At 33.8% G+C, this 15,170-nt stretch overlaps 3 protein-coding genes across 6 annotated transcripts; all 3 read left to right on the forward strand.

The window, feature by feature from the left end:
- The first annotated feature begins 32 nt into the window (after nucleotides 1-32).
- Nucleotides 33-1,945, forward strand: LOC103874540. 4 transcript variants are annotated; one of them, XM_033273823.1, is made up of 7 exons: nucleotides 33-433; nucleotides 818-897; nucleotides 994-1,054; nucleotides 1,153-1,210; nucleotides 1,314-1,386; nucleotides 1,462-1,534; nucleotides 1,633-1,945. In XM_033273823.1, the coding sequence occupies exons 1-7, from the start codon at nucleotides 104-106 to the stop codon at nucleotides 1,675-1,677; spliced, it is 720 nt and encodes a 239-aa protein (XP_033129714.1). In that variant the 5' UTR covers nucleotides 33-103; the 3' UTR covers nucleotides 1,678-1,945. The 4 variants fall into 4 exon arrangements, with proteins under 4 accessions (XP_033129714.1, XP_033129715.1, XP_018508092.1 ...); XM_033273824.1 differs by having other exon boundaries at nucleotides 36-433; nucleotides 1,329-1,386; nucleotides 1,633-1,944; XM_018652576.2 differs by having other exon boundaries at nucleotides 36-433; nucleotides 1,623-1,941.
- Nucleotides 1,946-2,049: 104 nt separating this feature from the next.
- LOC103874542 (39S ribosomal protein L45, mitochondrial) lies at nucleotides 2,050-4,755 on the forward strand. The gene is made up of 12 exons (XM_009152964.3): nucleotides 2,050-2,362; nucleotides 2,572-2,663; nucleotides 2,754-2,839; nucleotides 2,931-3,011; nucleotides 3,126-3,208; nucleotides 3,366-3,417; nucleotides 3,502-3,591; nucleotides 3,686-3,754; nucleotides 3,835-3,936; nucleotides 4,040-4,108; nucleotides 4,190-4,246; nucleotides 4,420-4,755. Exons 1-12 carry the CDS (start codon nucleotides 2,286-2,288, stop codon nucleotides 4,534-4,536), a joined length of 975 nt encoding a protein of 324 aa, XP_009151212.1. The 5' UTR covers nucleotides 2,050-2,285; the 3' UTR covers nucleotides 4,537-4,755.
- Nucleotides 4,756-5,071: 316 nt separating this feature from the next.
- LOC103874543 (glutathione synthetase, chloroplastic) lies at nucleotides 5,072-8,009 on the forward strand. Its single transcript, XM_009152965.3, has 12 exons — nucleotides 5,072-5,511; nucleotides 5,713-5,882; nucleotides 5,963-6,038; nucleotides 6,117-6,247; nucleotides 6,336-6,458; nucleotides 6,528-6,608; nucleotides 6,709-6,789; nucleotides 6,862-6,931; nucleotides 7,011-7,132; nucleotides 7,195-7,334; nucleotides 7,419-7,611; nucleotides 7,703-8,009. The coding sequence occupies exons 1-12, from the start codon at nucleotides 5,386-5,388 to the stop codon at nucleotides 7,824-7,826; spliced, it is 1,437 nt and encodes a 478-aa protein (XP_009151213.1). The 5' UTR covers nucleotides 5,072-5,385; the 3' UTR covers nucleotides 7,827-8,009.
- The last annotated feature ends 7,161 nt before the right edge of the window (nucleotides 8,010-15,170 follow it).

Below are 15,170 nucleotides of genomic sequence, written 5' to 3' on the forward strand. Positions count from 1 at the left end.
TCAGCTTGCACCTTTGTCTTCCTAGTTATCTTCAGCTAGTTACAACTTCTTATCCATTACAAGCTATGATGAAATCTTCTTCTTCTATCTTCTTCCTCTCCACATGGCCATTCTACTTCACTCCCTCCTCTCTCTCCATCCCCCAAACCTCAAACCCCAAAACCCTAAAAGACCCAAGAGTCTCTTTCTGCTAGGACCGTCTGCATCTCTTAAAGTCCCCACCTTTCGGAGAGATGTGGTGCTCAGAACAGCATCTCTCTGTTTCGTCTCCTTCGTATTCCAGAACCCACTTCTGCAGTCTTTAGCTGAACCTCCGAAGTCTCCCAAACCGGCTAGACTCGCCATTGCCAATACTAACTCTTGGTTCCAGTACTTTGGCGATGGGTTCTCGATCAGGGTTCCACCTCAGTTTATTGACTTCACGGAGCCTGAGGTGTGTGTATCTCTGTCGCTAATACCTTATGAATGCGAATTAATGAGTGTAGTTTCGTTTGGTATCATGCAAAGGCTGCTCATTTGGTTAAAGCTGTAGACTTTTGTGGTTTCTGGCTGAAAAGTTTGAGTCTTTGTGGAAATTTAGCTTTTAATTTGGTAGTCTCTGGTTAATTAGTGAGTGAGAACACTCTGTTTAGCTGCCAAGTTGGGTCTATGTCAGTGGTTGTTCTAGCCAATTTGATATGGCATTGGAGAGTTTTTGCTACAGTGAAATGTGTATTTGATAGCCTGTGGAATCCTAGTAATGAAGTCTGAATTAGTACTCCTTTTTCTAGATGAAGTGATCATTGTTCTTGACATTGTGTGTTACCTCATGTTTTAGGATTACTCTGCAGGGTTGTCTCTCTATGGGGACAAGGCAAAGCCAAAGACTTTTGCTGCTCGTTTCGCATCTCCTGATGGGTATTGTTTTCCCTCTTCCCTCTGTAAATTGTTCCATTCAACTACAAGTGGTTCATTAGGAAACTTGTGTGACAAATCAATGTGTTGATGATGCAGATCAGAAGTTGTGAGCGTGGTCATTCGCCCTTCAAATTCCCTTAAGATCACTTTCTTAGAGGTTTGCACAAAAACATTTCTTTTGCAAGTTTTATGAAAATGAATTTTGAGAAGTTCACTTTGCCGGAGAGCTAATCAGATTCTCTCTGATTCAAATAGGCTAAAGATATATCTGAACTGGGATCATTGAAGGAAGCTGCAAGAATCTTTGTTCCAGGTTCTCTAAATCATATGCATCTTGAAAAATCATTTACAGTCTTGCATTTGAGATTCTTTCATTTTTCTTTGTCTTTTTGGTTCTGGTCATTGTTTGTTAATAGCTTCAACACAAGCAGGTGCCGCAACGATTTACTCTGCTCGTACAATCAAGGTTAAGGAAGAAGAAGGTTTCAGGCAAGTCTCCTTTTGAACTATACTCCCATCAGTTCCGGCAGTTTATGTTCTTCATCTGTTTATCTTTGGATGCAGAAATTACTACCTATACGAGTTTGGGAGAGATGAAGAACGTATTGCTCTAGTAGCCGCTGTGAACAGGGGGAGGGTCTCTGCTGCAAACTCAAGATTACTCTTTAAGATTCATACTTCCACATTCATATGACTCATTTGTTTCGTCTGTGTTTCTTGAAAAGGTATTTATAGCTGGAGCAGCTGCACCGGAATCCAAATGGAAAGAAGATGAGTTGAAGCTTCGATCTGCTGCTATTTCTCTGACGGTCCAATAACTGAAAAGCGTCTTCTTCTTCTTCAAACAGGAAAAAGTGAAACGCTCAATGAAGAATTTAAGACCAAACAAGACAAATGGACATTGTTTTGGAACACTTTTGAGTCATTCATGTTCTGTTCTTTTTTTTGCCTTTGGTGATGTGATCTTCGTTATTGTACTGTATAATATAATGAACAAAAGAAACCAAGATTCTTATAAACGCGTCCTAAAACGCGATTTTGCTGCTTGTCCTAGGCGTTTCAGTTTGTGTTGGTTCACTTGGTCTCCATTGTCGCGGTTTGGTTATTAAAATATGTTTTCTGCGGTTGTGTTGTTGCAACCTGTGCTTATCGTTAGAAACTTGCGTCTGCGTTCCAGAGTTGCGTCTCATGTTTTTTTTGCTTATCGTCAGAAACATGCGTCTGCGTTTCCAGAGTAGCGACACGTACTCAGTCTAGAAGAGAGGCACATCGACATACGGTGCTCCGCGACGCAGCGAATCTCATCCACCTTAAACCCCGTCGATCGAAGTCGAACAGGATGGGAGTTGAGATCAAATGAAAGCTAGGGTTTTTCTTTGAGATCGAAAATGGCGCTCGTGAGGAGGTTTCAGACAGTTCGTTCACTGTTGACAACAGCTGGATCAAGACAATCTTCTTCACTTCCGTAAGCAGCTTCCTAACTTGATTGTTCTTCCTTTGATTTGCATTGGGAAATGCGTGAATCGTTTGCTGTTGAACCTTTTGGAATCTACGAAGCTCAGTTTAGCGCAAAAAGATTCGATCTTTAGCATCTCCATCCAGTTTCGATTACTTCGATGTGATATATAACTTGCATCAGCTTAAAAAGAATCCATTTTTATCTTTTGTTTCCAGTTTTCGGAGTGGAAATGAGTTCTCTTGGAATCAAGCTGGAAATGGTTTCAGATTGGGGCGTTGGAGGAGCTATCATTCTTCTCTTTGTCACGGTAATGAGTCCACATCCCAATTTCTCCACTTGTTTGACTGTGAAATTGATCCTTTATGAGTTATTTAGTAATGTAATTTGACATGTCCAGTTCCTGACACTCTTGGAAAAAGTGTGTGTTCACGCTTATATGAGAGCCACAACGCTGCCAGCACACATTTGCTTCGATCTACAATGGTAATCACCAGACTTATCATTGGCTTATTGACCAATTTGGGGTCTGATCATAGACATGATTTTTTGTTGTTTCTTCTTGTGTGTGTCTTAGATTACAGAGTCTGTTCCGTTTAGCAGTGACAAAAGGTATGCTACAACGCAAGTAAAGGCTCCACCTCAGCTACAGAAAACGGTGTGTTAACTAACTCAATTTCAGTTCCCCACTCTTGCATTTTTTCTTTCTTTCAAATGTTAGTTGTTTCCTATGGTTTGATGTCTCACACGACATCACTATTTACAAATGCAGGGAGCTGTTAGAGTGTCCATGGTAAGCCCTGGATTTGTTTACGAACCCTATGCACTCCATGAGAAAATCCCGTGGTGGCGAAGGTAACTTTAGCATTAGACTAACTTTCTCAATTTTTTTGTTTTGAAAAATGCTGTTTCTCATTTTTCACTGGTAGTCACTTTCTGAAGTCCCAAGTATTGTCTGAGCATAAATTTTCTCCTAGAATTGAGTTGCTAACTACTTTCTTTTGCATTATAGATGTTTCACAAGAAGCGGATGGAAAAGAACCAAAGAGGACTTCGTACGGGAGGTTGAAACATCTCCATCCATTATCTAGACTGGAATCTATATCCCAAAAATATAGTAATGACATGTCAAAACTCTAAATTTTCAGCTAAGAAGTGCCTACGCTATCGCAAAGTTAAGAAAGACTGGGTACTCAAAGAACAAGTTCTACATAGAAGCACTAGAGCTGTACAAAGAGGTGTGTGCTTGTACACTTGGTTTTGGTTCTTATAGTGAGTTTTTTTTTACAAATCATCTCGAGTTAGCTAATAGCTATGCATGGTTTTCTTCAGATTAACATTATGATGGCGAATGGTGACAAGAAGACTATAAGGAAAAACGTAACTGAGAGGATGTATTCTGTAAGCTTTCCAACGAATTGGTTATCAGTTTTTTGTATCATAAAGACTGTGCTCAATTATTGGTTTCTTTTTTAATGTAGGCATTGAAGAACGAAATTAAACAAAGAGAAGCCATGTGGGGTAGTGTGTACTGGGAAATGGTTGAGCCGGTCATCAAAATCAAAACTTTGCAAGCTCGACTGGCAAGTGTTTATACAATACATTTGTTGAATCTGAAGCAACAGGACACTGGTGGATTTTCAACCTCACCCTAATATTTTTTTCATCCTTTTGACAACTCTTCAGATAGGCATCGACAGGACGGACCTTAGTAAAGCATTCATACAACTGACACTTGAGTTTCTGACAAAGCAGGTCAGTGTTATCTTTAGTCACCAGTTTGTATCTAATGCATTTGAAGCTGTACTGAGTTCTGGATATCATTACTATCTTCAGAAATTTGAAGCCTACGATGCAAAAGGCAATGTAGTAGCTGGAGACAAGAAAAAAGAGGTTAAGTATATTGAATCATTTCTTTCTCTTCATTTTTGCAATAGGGGCATCAGGAGGAAGCTATGATTGTTTCTAGGCTACAACAAATAATAGTTTTCTTACTGTAACCAATTTGGAAGCTTAAGAACTTCTCTTACCTGCAAGTGAGTTATATAAGGTTGTTGGCTCTGCAGGTGCTCGTACGTGACATCTGGGTTTTTGAGAAGTCTCTGTTCCACACAGGAGCTTACTGGCGTCTCTGTGGCCGGATTGAATTTCCGAAAAAGGATAAAATCCAACCCGCCCTTTGATTTTTTTTTGGCTGAGTCGGTTTTCTCTACACAATTGGCATTTTCTTCTAGTCTCTGTTGCAACTAAAGCTTGAATGTTATCTGATTAGGCCCTAGAGAAATCCACTTTGCGTTTATGCTCCAGAACCATTATTAATAAGTGCAAAGACATCAGAAAGAGAATTTTGCCTTGTAAACCTTGTTGGAACCAGTTTTTAGTTTCATTTGTTGCTTCTGTCATCTCTCTTCTACTTAAAAAGTTATTGGTGGATTCTTTACGATCAGGCAACTAGCTGGGGTCCTTTTAGAAGATAAAGAGTTGTGTTGTGTTGTTGGCTGCATTACTTATAGTTTATATCCCCAAATGAATTCAATTTGTATAGAACGAGGTCCTGCAGCTAAGAAGACAAGTTTTCAACTACTAACCACTCTCACCTGCCTGACCAGTGACCACTTCATAAAGATGTTTTAAATGTTGCCAAAGCAGTGGTTCTATAGTACATGATGCTGGAGAACAAAAACTTTGAAATCTTTTTTTGAGTAAAAAATTGGATAGTGTTCAAAAAGCATCTCTAACTTGACTATACTGTACTGTATTAAACGCTTTTTCTTAGATTAAAATCATTTGGTTCAAACAATTAGAGATTTTAACTTTTCTAGAGAGAGATCTGTGATGTTAAAAGTAGAATAATATTATTCCTTGGAAAAGTCGTCGTAGTGATCTTTGGCAGACGAACATGTTTTAAACGTGATGTGATCCTCCAAAAGGCTTGCAAATGGGCAGTGGCTGCTATTCTCTCTTTTAACTCTTCTTCTTATTCTTCTTCCACTTTCATTGGTCCCTTTGAGGCGTGTGGGAGATCTCTTGCGATGGAATCACACAAACCCATGTTCCAAGTCGAAAACTTTGACGACGAGTTTGTCCAGAAACTGGTCTATGATGCTCTCGTTTGGTGTTCCCTTCACGGGCTCGTCGTTGGTGACAAAACTTATCAGGTTAGTTGCTGTCCCCACTCTCAAGTTCCCGCCTTTTGATGTTCTAATCACACAAAGTTGAGAGGAAAGATTCAAACTTTGATCATCTGTATTGAGTCTTGTGTAGCTAATTTGAATTATCCATCTGAATCAAGCTTAGATATCACTTGTTATGGATGATATAAACAAGAATGTGTTTGATGAGAAAGTTTTGATTTATAGAAATCAGGAACAGTTCCAGGGGTTGGTATGACGCACGCCCCGATTTCATTGCTGCCAACTCAGTTCCCAGAAAGTTACTGGAAGCAAGCTTGTGAAGTTGCTCCTATCTTCAATGAACTGGTTGATCGTGTCAGCTTGGATGCCCAATTCATACAGGACAGTCTCTCCAGGTTTGAGTTATCTAAACTCTCTCTTCTCTCTCTCTCTATCTGAAAGTAGCTGTCTTTGATTGATTCTCTATATGTTGCAGAACGAAGAAAGCCGACATCTTTACATCTAGACTTCTTGACATTCACTCCAAGATGCTAGAAAGCAACAAGAAAGAGGTCTGGTTTCATGTTAATCTTGATTCCTTGGTAAGAATGTTCTGGATTATATTCATTTGGATGTGGTTGTGTTTGCAGGACATTCGTTTGGGTTTACACCGGTCAGATTATATGCTAGACGAAGAAACAAAATCGCTTCTTCAGATAGAGATGAATACTATTTCCTGTTCCTTTCCAGGCTTTGGTCGTCTTGTTACCGAGCTACACCAGTACGTTTATCTCCCATACTACACCATCTTCTGATTTAGCTAAAAGGTTTACATTTTTTTAAATTTCTTTTCTTTCTCTTGTTTGCAGGTCATTGCTTAGATCTCATGGGGATCATCTTGGCCTAGACTCTGAACGTGTACCCAAAAACACATCCAATAGCCAGTTTGCTGACGCAATGGCTAAAGCTTGGTTGGAGTACAACAACCCAAGGTTAGACTTAGCCAAAGAACTTATTTCCAAAGGTTTCATGTTTAAAGATAGAATCTTTCTTTGTTTCAGAGCGGTAGTCATGATAGTTGTGCAGCCGGATGAACGCAACATGTACGATCAGCATTGGCTAAGCAGCGTACTGAGAGAAAAATATCCTCTTTTATATCTTGTTTCTCCGCTTTTCCGAGGCTCTATCTCGAATTTTTATACTATATAAGGTGTTTTTTGCTCTTCTTTAACTTCAAAACACGCACAGTATTGTAACCATTAGGAAGAGTTTAGCAGAAGTCGAAACAGAAGGGAGTGTACAAGAGGATGGAACCCTTATTGTGTAAGTAGTTGTTTTTTTTTAAAACCATTTATTGTTGAAAACTATGTGAAAGAGCTTTTGTTGTTGTTGCAGTGATGGCCAAGAAGTCTCGGTGGTTTATTACAGATCAGGCTATACTCCCAGAGATTATCCGTCTGAATCAGTAAGTAAAGTATCTTCTTTCCCATTTTGTGGCTTGACCATTTTAAGAATATTCTGAATCAGTGTTGTGATTTTTGAAGGAATGGAATGCTAGGCTGCTTATAGAGCAGTCCTCAGCAGTTAAATGCCCCTCTATAGCTTATCACTTAGCTGGCACCAAGAAAATCCAGCAAGAACTTGCAAAACCAGGTGTTCTCGAGAGGTAAAACAGATCATCATCTTTTTATCTTGCAGGGAAGCTGAAACTGAACATTCGATAAACAGGTTTATGGATAACAAAGATGACGTTGCTAAGCTGAGGAAATGCTTTGCTGGACTTTGGAGCTTGGACGATCCAGAAATCATCAAGAAAGCAATTGAGAAACCTGAGTTGTTTGTTATGAAGCCTCAGAGAGAAGGAGGAGGTTAGAACCCTGTTGAAGTCCCCTAGAGTCTTCCTACTGTACTTCCCCCTCATATTCTAAGCTTATGTTCTTGGATTCTTTCAGGTAACAACATCTATGGAGATGATGTGAGGGAAAATCTTCTGAGGTTGCAGAAAGAAGGAGAGGAAGAGAACGCTGCGTATATCCTAATGCAGAGGATATTCCCAAAAGTGTCAAATGTTTTCTTGGTGCGAGAAGGCGTTTACCACAGAGATCAAGCTATATCAGAACTTGGAATCTATGGTGCTTACCTCAGGTACTGTGAGTAGAAAGAAGAGTTTGGTATAAGCTTGAAATTGAGTCTCTACTTAATATGTTGTGGCATAAATTTTTGAGCTAACGTGTAGGAACAAGGAGAGAGTTATAATAAACGAGCAGAGCGGTTATCTGATGCGCACAAAGGTCTCGTCATCAGATGAAGGTGGTGTTGCGGCTGGTTTTGCCGTCTTGGACAGCATTTATTTGAATTGAGATTGGATCCACATTCACAGTCAAATTGATTCATGTTTCTGTTGGTTTATTCCCTTCTCTCTTTTTCTCTTAAAGATCTTTGTACTTCTAATTAATAAAGGTTAATAAGACATGACTAGGCAAAGCTCTTTACATTTATTTGCAGAAAACATATATGCTTCTAAAAATCTTTTTTTTTTTGGATTTGGGAGATGCATGGCTGGTTCTGGATATAGCCAAATGGAATATTGAAGTAAGACATGGTTTAAACACAAAATTTCATTAATGTTTATAGCCTCGGGGTTTACACTAACAAGGCATTTGATGAAATAAATTTAAAACAATGTATGTAGTTGGAGATTATAATAGGGTAATTGTCAATAATAGCACCTTTTGAAGTTTATGTCTCAAAAATAGCACTAGAAGGAGAAAGTCACAAAAATGACATTCATTAAAAGGTAAAATATCCTTAATACCCTTGGTTTAAAATTAAATAAACAAACAAAAATAAATAAAAATAAATAAAATAAAATTAAAAAAAATGAAAAAAAGATTTTTTTTTATAGTTTCAGATTATATGTTTTCAGATTCGAAATTTTTATAATTTTTTTTTTCAAAAATTTTTTTTTTTTATTGTTTTTTTCAAATTTTCTTTTTATAATTTAAAAATACTTTTTAAAACTGTTTTAAAAATTTTTATTTTTTATTTTAATATTTATTTTTTATAAAATTTTAAACCCTAATTCCAAAACCCCACCCCTTAACTCTAAATCCTAAGGTTTGGATTAATTAACCCAAGGGGTATAAGTGTATATTTACCTCTTTAATGAAACCTATTTTTGTGACTTTGAACCTTGAGTGCTACTTTGGAAACATAAACTTGGTTTGGTGCTATTCTAGTCTTTTTCTCATTATAATATGTACATGCTCGAGACCCTCCCACCAAAATTTACAACGTATCTAGAAAACGGCAAGGATAAGATGGGTGATGGTTAAAAGAGATGTAAATTGAAAAAAATCTTACGAATAAAACTATATCTAGGTAGTAAACGCTGGAAAAGAATGCTACGTAGAGATTAGAAAATTGATGTTTCAATTTTATCAACTCAAACGCTTTGTTTCTCAAGTTTCTTTTACAGCTAACAAAAGTTTGGGATATATGTTCTGCTGAAGTTGAAAGTCCATCTTTATCTCGCAATGACAAGATTTGATAATCTTGATTCAACCTTGTTATTAAATACTGATTTATTATAAGATGTATTCTAAACTAGTGGTTTGTTATACTATTTTAACTATATAACTAGGTTAAGACCCGCGCCTTGTGCGGGATAAACATTATATATATAAATTATTTTATATATTATATGTTTATAGCATATTATGAAATAATAAATATATATTGAATAATTAAAAAATTATTATCTACTACTTATATAATTAAATTGGTGCAAACATATAAATAAATTTTATAAATCAAAAAAATATTTTTTTCTATTTGATATGATATATAATTAAATTTAAATGATAGTAACATATATATGATATATTTTAATATTAATATTTATTAGATGATGCTTTTTGCTCATATTTTTTTTATCATTTGTATTTGTTATAGCAGAAAGTCTAAATTAGCGATAACAAAATTTTCACTGTGTGATTAATGGTTTACGTAATTTATAATATTTAAAAAAATTAAGTTGTCAATATTTTTTCAACATTTTTGTCAAAAAACGTTCAAAGTAAATTTCAAAATTAAGATATTTATGTATTTTTATATGGCATATAGTTTAATTTAAAATGATACATATATTTATATATCTTTTATTTTTGATTCTTATTAAATGAGACTTTCAACTTATATTATTTTTTAATTATTTGTAGCATGTCATAACAAAAGTTTTAAATCATAGATCACAAAATTTGAATGTGAAACTTGTAACAGTTTTAGTAATTTATACTCGTTTTTAAAAATTCAAAATATAATATATAAATAATTTTTTAAAATTTTTATTATATGGTTACTATGATTGTTTAATTTTTTTTAATAGCTTAAAATTAAACAAATATAATTATAATACAAACTTATTTTTATCAAATCTTTATTATTCAAAATCATTAATTGTCATATATACTTTAGCCACATTAAGTAATTCTGTAATCTTATTTAAGGAAATAACGAAGCACGTTAATAATGTATTTATTGTGGTTTAATAAAAACCTTATTATATATTTAGATGGACCAACCTATTTCTCTAAGGATTCTAAGAATCATTCTAGTGATGACACGTAGCTACAAAAAATGTTGCAATGTTTCTCAAATAATATATAGGGGATATAAAATAATAAATTTAGCTCGTTTTCTTAATTCTAATGCGGTATCTTGGTTATCTTAACTAGTGGATTATTATATATGCACACTTGTAGATCACGGGAATAGGAGAAAAACAATTAAAATAAAAAGTTTTTAAAAAATATCAGACATAATGGAGCTTAAGAAAATTTCCATGGCTTTTTCCATATCTACTTTGGTATCACTTGTGTATCCAAGTTTGGGCCGAGAAAATGGTGACAACCACCCATTGGTTAATCTTGGTCCCGAGATGGATGCAGTGGAGGCAGTATTCCCGGCTTCACAAGATTACAATTTTAATATGCTTGAAAACCTCCCAACAAAATACATGATGTATCTCGGAACCTGCAAGGATAAAATGGAAAGTAGTTGTAAAAAATGTACTGAAGATGCTATTGAAAAGATTCTTACGAGAAAAAAAAACTATTTCTAGAGAGTGTTGTGTGAAGGTAGTAAAAGCTGAAAAACAATACTACATGGAGATTAGAAAAGTGATGTTTCTCTATTATCAACTCAACCGCTTTGCTTCTCATGTTTCTTTCAGAACTAACGAAGTTTGGAATAGATGTTCTAATGAAGTTGAAAGTCTTTCATCATCTGAATATTAAATTCTCTTGATGGAACATTTGTTATAAAAATACTGGTTTAGTATATGGTGTACCGTAACATTATGGTTTATTACTATTCCATTTACATAAATTAAAATTTAATCATCCACGAAAGTATAGTCTTTTGTTTCTTGTTTTTATTTCTTTGACCCAAATAAGGATTCTTTTAACCTCAGCTTTCAAATAAGAGGAGGTCCAACTCCATTAGGGTTTTCTAACTAACAAGCAAACAAACATACCTAAGTATAATTAACCTGGCTAAAATATGTATCCTAAAACTACATTTGAAGCTCTTGCTCCAAAAAAAAAAGAAAGAATAAACGACTAACAAGCCAGGCTGATCTAAAGCTGGAGTTGCAGCTCAATTATGTTTGCATCTTCAAGAAAAGACAAAAGGCTAATTATAAAACCCAATCCAGGGAAGTATTAACATTGAAAACCCAATCTCAAAACTCCTTCAAAGGCTTAAACCCATCAACAATAATGTAATATAGTTTTCCAGTCAAGAACAACTTCTTCAATGGTTACTTTAACATACAACCTAGGTAGGAATCTTATTTGGATGGGTTGGTGCAGTTTGCAAAGTTTATCTATGAGGTGTAATCATAAATTCGGCATCTTCAGTGTAAATATCAGTTCTATGCAAACATTTCATCTCAATTAATTGGTCTTACATTTTTGATTTAGTGAAATTACTAGTAATTTTCAAAAACGTTTAAACATAAAGATTTGATGATATTATAAATGATAAAAAATTTCTGAATCATGTTTTAGAACGTGAACGTGGATAATATAAGTGATATATCATTCATCGCCGTATCATAAAACTAGGGAGATTAATTAGTTTAAATACGTTTTCTTATGTTCTTATTTGGTATATATATGTTTAACTGTTGTATGTATTTGGGGGATTAGTCATATTTCTGAAAAATACAAAACCGTGAAAAAGCTGCATATCATTCACATGAAAACTGAATATGTAAATATCATTCAATACTTATTTATAAAATGCTAATATTAGGATAAATTTAAAACCAGTTGTTAATTTGTATTTTATCATTCAGTATATTTTTTACTATTTGTATGTGGCGGAGTCAAGTTTTAAGTTGTATATCAGTCAATACTAATAACTAAAGAGATTACTAGCAAGGATCATAAAAACAAAATTTGATAATCGAACTGAAAATATAAAAATATATTTAATACGCAAATGAAAACAACAAGTAGATTACTCTCAACACACAATATGATTAAACAAAACATGGTCCCCTATCCATATCATGTCAAGCAATCTTGATCGCAAATGTACTTCTCCTGACTCGCAATAACGAGTTAATAGAATACGATTTATTATTGATTTATACGAAATAAGTGAAGCCTAAATTTCTGGCGTCAAAAACAATTGAATATATGAAAATTTAACTATTAAAGTGGGGCAACTTATGCAACTATCACAATGTATGCATCGACAAAACTCTTACCATTGGTCATTTTGTAACATGCGTCTTTAGCGTATGTGAAAGTGATATATGATATTTGATTTCTAGAAACTGCATTTAAAGGTGAACAAAAAAAAAGAGAGACTGCATTTAACAACTTTAACAAAAACATAAACAAGACATCGAAAAACAGAAGCCAAAAAATATTGAAGCGAGTCCATCAGTTAGGTTAGGTTATGATCAGTGGCGCATTGTGAAATTGACTATCATTATTTAAAAAACTTTGGTGTTTTCTTTGCTGTGTCAATCACTGTGTCATGTCAATATGTCATGGCAAACAAACAACAGAATATAATTGAATAAACCGTGGTCCCTAGTACATATTAAAACATACCGTGAAATGAAGGGCATCAGAACATTTAAAAATCGTATTTATCGATATTTCGTCTGATCCACACATATGTAGATCGGGCAAGTCGAATTAGAACGTGATAGAGCCTTCAATAATGTATTGCCAATTTGATATACATATGTCAGTATGATACAGGATCAGCTTTCAAATAAATTGATTGTCAATCTCGAAGTCTTTCATATGTGAATGGAATGAAATGGGTTATCTCATCTATCGTTGTAGTAGGTCATTGATGTACTTCTGACCGTAACACTGAGCTCACGAAGACGTGATGTGACCCATTAATGGAGTTTAGACGAGCTTGATGTGTATTCTGCTTTGGTGATTGATCAACCAGCTAATTGTTTTAGTGACCATGAAACTATATGTTTTCTTAGATAAAACCAAAACTGAATCAGAAGAATCTTGATTTTTTTTAAAAAAATGATGTATATATAAATGATATACTTCTTGTTCATGTTTTGAACATACAGATACTCTATTTTACTATTTATAATGTTCACACTGTAAAGGGGCGAACAATATTCACGTACGGTTCAAAACTGTTTTGTAAAATAATAGTGCAAGTGACAGTAGGCAGAGGACACGTACGGGACAATAACACGTGATTAGTTACAGTAACTTGGCCAACATTTTTAATGCGGACAAGCTATGACTTGCCAACCAGTTCCACTATGTAAATCTCCTTTATTACTAATGTGTTCACAATAGCGATTTTAAAAAAACATGCTGGTCTCATGCTCTGACTTCGTATATCTATTTGATTTCCATGTTCCCTGACCGTATCTTTAGAATTCTTCGTTTCTTGTTTTACAAAAACCTTTTTTTTTTAAATATAACATTGTGGATGGATTATTCCCTGCATTATTGGTTGGCTCCCAGGGGAGGACCCACGTATGGAGTAGGTGTGGCACGTGCCACATACTAAGTTATATATAATTCCTTGCAAGTATATGAGAGAGAGAATTGTGTAGATCTCGTGGTCTTTTAAGCTGAAGTGTGCCCTATGCCATCCAAGTTCGAACCTTTTTGTTACGTGTTTGTTCTTTCAAATTTTCTACACTTCATTGATTACTTTTCCATAAGTTATTTTCTCTTGTTTTTATTATTGTCTAAAACTATTGTTTTTATAACTGTTTTATTTCCTTTTCTTTAATATTAGATTTTCCATAAAAACATAATTTATTAAAATTTAACTTAAACAATTATTTTATTTAATATATTGTTTCAATACTTGAGATTAAAATTAAGCTAAAATGAATGAATATTTTTATAATGAAATTACCATGTACATATATAATTTTATGATATTACTAAAAATGGATATTTAAAATTCGGAAAATTATCTTCTTTTAATATATACATGTTTTAGAAAATTAAGGACTAATGCCTTTTAAAAATGTATATTATTTTAATTTTTTAAATTATAAAGTAATATATATTTATATGTTGTGCCTCATATTAAACTATTTTCTAGGTCCGCCCCTGTTGGTTCCGATTTACTTTCGCAGATGTATGTAATATATATATATCTATATATATATATATATTTGTTTATTTATTTATTGTAGGCAACACTTAAATTATTAGGTTATGTCAAAGTGGAAGAAGGCGATTCTAGACAGAGCTTCACTAGTTTATTCCGGAAATAAGTACATCGCCGAGAAAGCACATGGCTAATGGGTTTTTCACACTTTTCACTTGGCGTATATCTCATTTTGTGTGATGAGTGACACTTTAATTTTTAGAATGCTCAATAATTTTGTTTACTCATATGACTTTTTCATGTTTTGAACTTAATCACACGATACTATGGATTACTTCTCGATAAGTTATTTATTTATTTTTATTTTTGAAATTGTCATTTATCTTTTCACTACTTTGGTTCAGATACGCTTAATTCTCGAATTTCTTTGTGTACAACTGATAAGATAAGTGTATTTTATGTTTTTTCAAAAAAAAAAAGATAAGTGTAATTTTGAATACATAAATAATTAAATTAATTTTAAACATTTTTAAATAGCACAAAACTGGAATGTTACAAGAAAGTATATACACAATGTCATGGTAAAAAAATTTAACTTCTGAATTTTCTATTAAATTAAGTAATTTTTTTTTTGTAAACTAAAATTAAGTAATTATTACTTACGTATTATTTTATTTTATTTATTTTGTTAATAACTCGCACTCGTACTTTACGTGTTTACCAAACTTTAATTCGGATGGTGAATCAGTGATACAGTCATACAGACGATGAAGTCAACCACTATATTACATGGTTTTATCTATTGAAAAATTAAATAAACAATTTATTTGAATATTTCAGGTTCATGTAGGAATTGGGTGGTGTCAGTACAACACTTTCTAGAGTACTATTATTATACCATCTTAAAAAAACAAACAGAAAGCTTGGACATGTTTTTAAAACTGTGTTATAATCTATTGAAAACCGTTGAAGCAGCCAGCTTTTGGAATGTAGTTACTTTATAAAACACACTTGTACAATATGATAAAATATGTGATGTGAGAAACCTTAACTATGCCAGTTATCACATT

Source organism: Brassica rapa, chromosome A06 (assembly GCF_000309985.2).
Source record: "Brassica rapa cultivar Chiifu-401-42 chromosome A06, CAAS_Brap_v3.01, whole genome shotgun sequence".
Taxonomy (NCBI): domain Eukaryota; kingdom Viridiplantae; phylum Streptophyta; class Magnoliopsida; order Brassicales; family Brassicaceae; genus Brassica; species Brassica rapa.

Coding starts and splice junctions, on each gene's coding strand:
- LOC103874540 (XM_018652576.2), top strand. CDS start 104: ATGGCCATTCTACTTCACTCCCTCCTCTCTCTCCATCCCCCAAACCTC. Junction 1,055..1,152: donor TTAAGATCACTTTCTTAGAG/GTTTGCACAAAA, acceptor TGATTCAAATAG/GCTAAAGATATATCTGAACT. Junction 1,535..1,622: donor CCGCTGTGAACAGGGGGAGG/GTCTCTGCTGCA, acceptor TTTCTTGAAAAG/GTATTTATAGCTGGAGCAGC.
- LOC103874542 (XM_009152964.3), top strand. CDS start 2,286: ATGGCGCTCGTGAGGAGGTTTCAGACAGTTCGTTCACTGTTGACAACA. Junction 3,592..3,685: donor CACTAGAGCTGTACAAAGAG/GTGTGTGCTTGT, acceptor GGTTTTCTTCAG/ATTAACATTATGATGGCGAA. Junction 3,937..4,039: donor AAACTTTGCAAGCTCGACTG/GCAAGTGTTTAT, acceptor ACAACTCTTCAG/ATAGGCATCGACAGGACGGA.
- LOC103874543 (XM_009152965.3), top strand. CDS start 5,386: ATGGAATCACACAAACCCATGTTCCAAGTCGAAAACTTTGACGACGAG. Junction 5,883..5,962: donor ATACAGGACAGTCTCTCCAG/GTTTGAGTTATC, acceptor TATATGTTGCAG/AACGAAGAAAGCCGACATCT. Junction 6,609..6,708: donor AGCAGCGTACTGAGAGAAAA/ATATCCTCTTTT, acceptor ACTTCAAAACAC/GCACAGTATTGTAACCATTA.